Below are 9055 nucleotides of genomic sequence, written 5' to 3' on the forward strand. Positions count from 1 at the left end.
GATCAAAGATTGAAGCATGTCATTATTAACTGTTTAACACACTGTATATTATACATAAATACATTTATAAAAGTACTGCTCAAAGTGCATTTCCATTTATAGTTTTACCTGTAGTTTCAATGTAATAGTTGGTTATTGCTTTCCAGTGATCCACAAAAGACTCCAGCAGGTTTATTGAAGGCTCCCTCTGTTAAAATAAGAACAGAAATAAAGTATTTTACTGCAATTACTCCAACTGTTATTAAATCACATATAATCATTTTTATGATTATGAGTTTGTTTGTTTATTCACCAATGTAACAAATGGGTTATTTTTGGTTTTTCTCCTGTTGCCCTAAATGAACAACCAAATGAACAGAGAAGGGTCTCATGACCTTTAGGTTACCTTCACACCTTTCCCCAAATTTCAGGAGGTAAAATATTGACCCTTAATCATGACCAAATAACCAGAGATGGGTCTCGGACCTTATGGTTAACTTTCTCTAAATTTCAGGAGGTAAAATATTGACCCTTAATCGTGACCAAATAACCAGAGATGGGTCTCTGGACCTTAAGGTTAACTTCACACCTTTCTCCAAATTTCAGGAGGTAAAATACTGACTCTAGATAATCATGCTGACATTACTAACCGGCGACGCAGTGGGTAGCACGTTCGCCCCACGGCAAGAGGGTCGCTGGTTCGAGCCTCGGCTCAGTTGGCGTTTCTTTGTGGAGTTTGCATGTTTTCCCTGGGTTCGCGTGGGTTGCCTACGGGTGCTCCGGTTTCCCCCACAGTCCAAAGACATGCGGTACAGGTGAATTGGGTAGGCTAAATTGTCCGTAGTGTATGAGAGTGTATGTGAACGTTTCCCAGAGATGGGTTGTGGCTGGAAGGGCATCCGCTGTGTAAAAACTTGCTGGATAAGTTGGCGGTTCATTCCGCTGTGGCGACCCCAGATTAATAAAGGGACTAAGCCGACAAGAAAATGAATGAATGAATGAACATTACTAACCTTGAATTTGTGCTTTTCAATCAAAAATAATGTACACCAAGCTGAGAGAGAAGGTGGGCCTGATCAACTCTTATCTAATAGGCAGACCTTTGGCCAGCACCCAAATGTTGACTATAAAGGTGAGGGTTTCTTGCTGAAACATTGGAAGCTCAGCCATGGGATAAGTGCACATCGCCAGGCATTCTCGGACACACGTGTTGTTTTTATAATGTGACTGCAACGGGCTTCTCAGTCTTTAAAGTTGTAAATGATGGCACGTCTCTGAGGTTGAACATACTTATATCAAATTGCTTGGGGTTTTATTATCTGTCTTTTATTCATGCATAATCTCATCGTTATTTCGCATTATAAGCCTTCTATGCAATTTTGTTGTATTTCGATGATTATTGACTATTATTGTGATAATTGATATCAGCTGTGTGTACCAGCAATAAACAGTTGTATTGCTTGATTAGTATTGTGTATGGACTTTATTGGTGTCTTCTCTTGTCGATTAGCACCACACTTGTCTCACTTGCATAAACACAATCCATACTAAAATCGTTTTGGTATATGCTGAAACTATTTACATACTAATATTTGGGGCATACTAAAACAACCAGACAACTTTTTGTGTGTAAAAAAAAATTATAGTCTGTGTAAAAAAATTAATTATATATTAGGGATGCACAAATATAACAATTTATATATACACAGTTAAAGTCAGAATTATTAGCCCCCCTGAATTGTTAGCCCTGCTGTTTATTTATTTTTTACCCAATTTCTGTTTAACGGAGAGAATTTTTTTAAAACACATTTTTAAACATAATAGTTTTAATAACTCATTTTTAATAATTGATCTATTTTATATTTGCCATGATGACAGTAAATAATATTTGACTAGATATTTTTCAAGACACTTCTATACAGCGTAAAGTGATATTTAATGGCTTAACTAGGTTAATTAGGTTAACTAGGCAGGTTAGGATAATTAGACAAGTTAATGTGTAATGATGGTTTGTTCTGAAGACTATCGAGATACAGCTTAAAGGGGCTGATAATTTTGACCTTAAAATTGTAAAGGGTTTGTAAAAAATTAAAAACTGATTTTATTCTAGTCGATATAAGACTTTATCCAGAAGAAACAAATATTATCAGAAATACTGTGAAAATTTCATTGCTCTGTTGAACACCATTTGGGAAATATTTAAAACAGAAACAAAATTCAAAGGGGGGCTAATAATTCTGACTTCAACTGTATATTTTTTGGTAATTTTTAACAATTTTTAACAAAAAAATTTTGGACTGTTCATATTTCTAATATTCTGCATTAGACAACTGCACATGATAGGTATTTTGGGGTTGAATTAGATCAATTTAACATTTAATCATCCAACAGTTTTGAACATTTCTTGTAAATTTCCATGGGAACTTTGTCTCAGGAATTTTGGAAACATTGCATGTTGAAAACTTTATATAAACTGTATACAGAAACTAAACTACAAACATTTTGATGATAAGCTGACACAAACTAATAGATATTAAAATGGGATTAATTTACAATTAAATTTTGACTGATTTAATTGTAAGTGGAACTTTTATTCTTTCACTGAGCAACACAAAAGCATAAGTGTTGAATGGAAGAAAACACATCCCCTTACGTTTGCTATAAAATGAACAAATTCCCCACCTTTCCCTAAATACACTAAAGCGACTGTCAGCGCATTCCAGAGTGCATTTGTGGTCATGTGATGTGTGTTTCAGGAGAACTTTTCAGGAATGCAAGATGAAATGCCAGTGTGGATCTTTTTTGTTTTAAAATGGGAGTAGAAATGGGGCATAAGAACATTTAAATATTTAACTTTCTGGAACACAATAATAATAGTGCTACGATTGTATTGTCCTTTGTTGGGAACCCCTAAAAATTATGTTTGTTTTTTCATTACAACTGTATGTTAAATAATCATGGAGAATTATCCAAATATGTCTTGCAAAAAACTAATGACTGGTTAGCTAGAAATAGGAGTATTATCTAACACAGGGGTGCCCAAACTCGGTCCTGGAGGGCCGGTGTCCTGCATATTTTAGTTTCAACCCCAATTAAACACACCTGAAGCATCTAATCAAGATCTTTCTTGGTGTACAAAAACTTTCAGGCAGGTGTGTTGAAGAAAGTTGGAGCTAAACTATGCAGGACACCGGCTTTTCAGGAACGAGTTTGGACACCCCTGATCAAACACAAAAGGCTGAAACATGTTTTAATGAGACAGATAATGTCCACTGCTGTTACACCTGTACTTCTTTTTCTACCATCTTCAGTGTTTTTGAATGTAATTTTCTGATGTTTTTGCAGAAAATATTATTGTTTTGTTTAAAACATGCTGATACTGATTTTATCAAAAGTGAACTTTTTTTTGCATGTTCAAATAAAATATCGTTATGCAATACTCCCGACTTTTTCCGTAAAGGAATAGTTTACTCAAGAATGAAAAGTCTGTTATCATTTAATCTCTGTTCACTTCCAAACCTGTTTGATTATGTTTCTTCTATTGAACTCAAAAGAAAACAGTTTGAACTACTGACTACCATAGTTGATTTTCCTAATATAGAAATAAATTGAGCAAACTGAAAAGCTGAAGATAAAACTAATATTCAAAAAGGAAAAACGCCCATTAACTACAACGGAAACCCTTTTACCAATTAAATTCCAGTATAAAAAATACATTTAATTCGCATTTTTGGATGGAAACAGCTAATGTTTAGGTGTTTTCACGTAGATTAAAACAGAGTTTTCACCAGATTAATGAAATTTATAAAGGTTTGGAACCACCTGAGGGCGAGTAAAATAGTAAGTTACTAATTTTGTGTGAACTATCTCTTTAAATTCATAACTACTATTTCTGACCTTTACTGTGACGTAAGTGTCACAGTGTCGTATGAAGTGTCGTATGATGTGACGTTTGTTTCAAATATTTGAAAGAAAAGTTGAGCACTCAAGTCCTAAAAGATTACATTTTAAAAGGATGACAGCAATGTCTGTCTTGTATACGTTACTGAAAATGTTTAACAAGGTATATAAACAACATAAAAAAATAATAATTACCGTATATATAACAATATAAAAGTGATGAACAATTTAACTTACTGAAAAAAAACAGCTTAAACCAGCATAGACTGGTTGGCAGGCTTTAGCTGGTCAACCAGGCTGGTTTTAGAAGGGTTTTGGCCATTTGCAGCCTGGTTTTCAGCCATTTCTAGGCTGGTCTTAGCTGGCCAGGCTGGGAGATGACCAGGTAAGCAAGCTTGACCCCCCTAGCCAGCCTGGGAGCTCAGCCAAAACCAGCTATATCCAGCTTAAACCAGGCTTGTCAAGCTGGTTTTTACTGGTCATATTTCAGCCTGACCAGGTAAGACCAGCCTAGAAATGGCTGGAAACCAGCCTGGAAATGGCCAAACCCCTCTAAAACTAGGCTGGTCAACCAGCTAAAACCAGCCTAGGCATATATATATATTTAACATTTTATTGAAATATTTGTTTATATTTTCCAGAACAACTGACCACAAAGTTAAGGAACCAGAAATTTTAGGCTGGGAGATAACCAGCTAAAACCAGCTTGACCAGCCTAGCCAAGCTGGGAGTCCAGCCAAAACCAGCTATATCCAGCTTAAACCAGGCTGGTCAAGCTGGTTTTAGCTGGATTTGGCTGGTAATTTTCCAGCCTGACCAGCTAAGACCAGGCTGGAAATGGCTGGAAACCAGCCTGGAAATGGCCAAAACCCCTCTAAAACCAGCCTGGTCAACCAGCTAAAACCAGCCAACCAGCCTAGGCTGGTTTAAGCTGGATTTTTCAGCAGGGAAACATGTTTTATACTTTAAATGAGGCGTTATGGATGTGACCAAATAACGTATGCAGATTTACAGTATATAACATGCTTTGTAGAAATTCTATCATTTAAACTGCACAAACCAAAAGAAACTAAGCTAATCTAAAGGAGAAGAGTAGGCTCACTATAAAACAAAAACGATTGATTTTAGTTTATTTTATATTTTCACATTTATGAGAAAAAAAAAAAAGTGTCGCTATGGATGTGACATCTCTTCGTTATGGATGGGACAGATGTGAAATTGCCACTTGAGTGACTTTACTACATGAAATAGATTAGATTAAAAACGCTGACAGATGCATTTTTAAGTATTTCTAAAGTACTGTAAAATACTTGGTTTCCGTATTTTGATGAAAACTTAATTTTCTTCATTGCAAGGTTGACATTTGTAAGGAACCCCAGAAGGGACGTAGTGGGGGAGAAAAAAAATGGGTGGGTGAAAAAAAATGGGTGGGAGGAAAATATATATTTCTTAGTTTTTTGCGTTCTCTCGCAGAGTTTTGCGTTCCCTCGCAAAGATGTTTTGCGTTATCTCGCAAAGATGTTTTGCGTTCCCTCGCAAAGATGTTTTGCGTTATCTCGCAAAGATGTTTTGCGTTCTCTCGCAAAACTGTTTCTCCACAAACACTTCCTGTTCACTGCACTCACGTAAACCCTCCCGTTTTTGCCGAAATTCTCCCGTATTTTACCATTCTACCCCACTTTCTTTACATTACTGTGCGTATGCTACCTATGAACCAATGAATGCATGTATAAGCGCTGACTGACAGACGCGCTTCGTACAATAAACTGATCCCAGATCAGCGTCTGTACACGCCATTTACAGAGGAGCGGGTGTATGTTTAAACAGACAAATACACTGAATAATATGAAACATCTCCGTCCTGCATGTTTTATTTTTAACAGCTTATTTTCTCTTAAATGAGCACAAACAGTTTCTAAAGTAATGGACTGCTTTCATTATAGATCTGTGCATTCTTACAGAGACACCTCTGTTATCAAACTAAACAAAACATGAGATTCATTTGCTGCGTACTTGTTTGATAACAGAAGTGTCCCTTTAAATGGCGCGTACAGACGCTGATCTGGGATCAGTTTTTATTGTATGGAGCGCGTCTGTCAGTCAGCGCTTAAACATGCATTCACTGGTTCAAAGGTTGCAAAGTGAAAGGCGACAATCAGCGCACAGTAATGTAAAGAAAGTGGGATAGAATGGTAAAATATGGGAGAATTTCAGCAAAAACGGGAGGGTTTACGTGAGTGAAGTGAACAGGAAGTGTTTGTGGAGAAACAGTTTTGCGAGAGAACGCAAAACATCTTTGCAAGGGAACGCAAAATATCTTTGCGAGGGAACGCAAAACATCTTTGCGAGATAACGCAAAACATCTTTGCGAGGGAACGCAAAACATCTTTGCGAGGGAACGCAAAAACTTAGAAATATATATTTTCCTCCCACCCATTTTTTTCTTTCACCCATTTTTTTTTTTTCACCTAGCCAATTTTTTTCTCCTCCACTACGTCCCTTCCGGGGTTCCGTAAATTTGCACAGAATTGCTCATATATATATATATATATATATATATATATATATATATATATATATATATATATATATATATATATATATGATGTTTTTTATTATATTATTAAGATATATTTTGTCACACCATTGCAAAAATGTTATTTAAAAAACACATAAAAAAACTTTAAATAAATTAATTGTCAATCACTCATGAACACTGTGTTTCTATAAATGCACAATCCCTCATTGGAAAACATAAAAAAGGTTATTCCTGAGTAACAAACAGGCTTTTTTGTTGATATTTCGTCCCAGAAACTTGACAAAAACTCGAGTCCAAATATCTCAACTTCCACGACCTGGACAAACTACTGACTATGACAACCCCAACAGTGTTTGAAAATAATAAAACTCACAAATCTCCCTTAAAATGACAAATATCACACAAGTCTTTGTGTATAAAAAGACAATCTAACGTTACAGATAAGTGTAAATGTGCTCAGCTTAGCAAACAATCTAAAGACAACATATACTAACATGTAGAGCTATAAACGACGTGACAGCATGTTTAAAGTCTGGAAAATAGTCTATGCGGTTCATATACACCTGATAATACCGTATATAGCACTTTTATTAAGTTTTGCTGTATCGTGCAACTCGTGTCTCGAGTTGTTTACTACATTAGCCAGGCTAAGCTAATAGGCTAGTTAGTCTGAAGACGTTCAAAACTCTGCGTCTACTCACTGTTTCCAAAGCCTGCTGCAGAAAAGCTGTCACTTTATTAAACATGTCCATGCCTGGATTCCAGTAGAGGTTATAAAATCTTATATGAAGTTTTAGACATTTTGATTTGGCTACGCTAGTGTTCTATTTGATAAACATTGTGGTTATACGTGTCTACTTTACTTTAGCCTCAGCACTGCGTTGCGAACACTGACCCCCACAGACATGAAGGTAACAGTGTACCTGCTTACTGTCAGACTGAAAATACAAATGTCACATTTGGGACACTGATTACGTTAGGTTAATAATAGAGCAAGAAGTGAAACAACACAAACGCAAATAGTTTAGAAAAAAATGAAGTACTTCTCTGTCCAGTGGGAGCTTAAACAAAAACTAAAGTAACTGTTAAACGTTTTTTTCCATTTGTATAAAATTCTGTAAAACGAGTAAGCTGTCAAAATTACATGTGTATTGTTATGTTTTATTTTTGTTCCGCAGTGCTGTTTGGCTTACTAAATTATTGAATTAACGCATGACCACCTTGCTGAAAAATCCAGCTTAAACCAGCCAAGGCTGGTTGGCTGGTTTTAGCTGGTCAGAAGGCTGGTTTTAGAGGGGTTTTGGCCACTTCCAGGCTGGTTTCCAGCCATTTCTAGCCTGGTCTTAGCTGGTTAGGCTGGGAGATGACCAGCTAAAACCAGCTTGACCAGCCTAGCAGGCTGGGAGCCCAGCCAAAACCAGCTATGTCCAGCTTAAACCAGGCTGGTCAAGCTGGTTTTAGCTGGATTTAGCTGGTCATTCTTTCTGTTAAAAAAATTTCAGGTACATTTTAAAGTACATCTTGGAAATGTCAGTTCAGGCCCATAGCCAGTGGTGATGGTTCTTTGTTTCTCAAAAAGTGGACCTTTTATACGCCCCAGTGTCTATTTAACATTTAAATACTGCATTTAAGTGATTTTATTTTTATTAACTAGTCAGATGTCATCATAGCCAAAGTTTTTGATATACGAAAAATATTTCCTAAAAAAATTTCAATAAAAAAAATAAAGACATATTTTTAAAATAAAAATCTATTACATCATATATCATTAGGAAAAAATAGCAATCTGTTAAAGTTTTAAAGTAAAAACAAATGTAGCCTACTATCATTTATTCGACAAAAACAAACTGGCCAACACATGCAACTGTCCTCAGTCACAATTTGGCCATTTAAAAAAAAAACATTAATAATAATAATAAATAATAATACAATAATAATGAATTCTTCTGAATTTTTTTAGCCTCTTTGGTATAAAAAATACATTTGTAAATTCCTGGATATCAACAATAGCCTAAATATATTCAAATTAATTTATGGTCCGCTTCTGGCGCTTCACACCTTTTTATTGCTCATTTTTATTTCAGAAATAAAGTTACCTGTAAAGTGTTTTCTCTGTTTAAAAACAATACAGCAGTGAAAGAAGACTTCTCTTCCATCAGATTATACAGCCGACAGAGGATTCCGTTTGGTCTTAAAGCCTTTTTTTGATGGATTATTTTTCATTATTTATGATGGCATAGCAGTCAAAAAATGACAAATGAGCTCATGAATGGGACAAATTGTGGACCTTTGTCAGTGAGGGGTGGGTTTTCCGAACCCCCCTGGCTACAGGCCTTAAAAGTTAGAACATGTTTTATGCTTATAGCAAACATATTTTAATAGAATTTTGGTTGTAAAATCGCACATACAGGTGTTTCAGGCGCTGGTCAGATTTTCTCCAGGTCATAATTTATTTTATTTATATTAATTAATGAATGATTAGACCTGGTCCAGTTTCATCTGGAATGCATCACAGGTCACTTTCTAAAGTGGTTTGAGCGATCGGATTTCTGATCGAAATAAAACGAATGACATGAGCAAACAGCCTCATAAACACATATAAAGACATTTATATTGAATATAAATATATTATGTTAA

At 35.6% G+C, this 9055-nt stretch overlaps 1 protein-coding gene across 5 annotated transcripts in view; it reads right to left on the bottom strand.

Moving 5' to 3' along the window:
• fhip2b (FHF complex subunit HOOK interacting protein 2B) overlaps window positions 1–7310 on the bottom strand; it is a 56593-nt gene extending 49283 nt beyond the window's left edge. For 4 of the 5 annotated variants that reach the window (XR_012383843.1, XR_012383844.1, XM_021478316.2 and 1 more), the window contains exons 1-2: window positions 7120–7310; window positions 109–187 (exon numbers count right to left, since the gene is read on the bottom strand). Coding sequence is in view for 3 of the 5 variants with exons in the window: in XM_021478316.2 (XP_021333991.1) it covers window positions 109–187; window positions 7120–7170 (130 nt within the window). In the remaining 2 variants the exon portion in view is untranslated. 5 annotated transcript variants of the gene reach the window in all.
• Window positions 7311–9055: the final 1745 nt, after the last annotated feature.

The sequence above is a fragment of the Danio rerio genome, chromosome 8, assembly GCF_049306965.1.
Source record: "Danio rerio strain Tuebingen ecotype United States chromosome 8, GRCz12tu, whole genome shotgun sequence".
Taxonomy (NCBI): domain Eukaryota; kingdom Metazoa; phylum Chordata; class Actinopteri; order Cypriniformes; family Danionidae; genus Danio; species Danio rerio.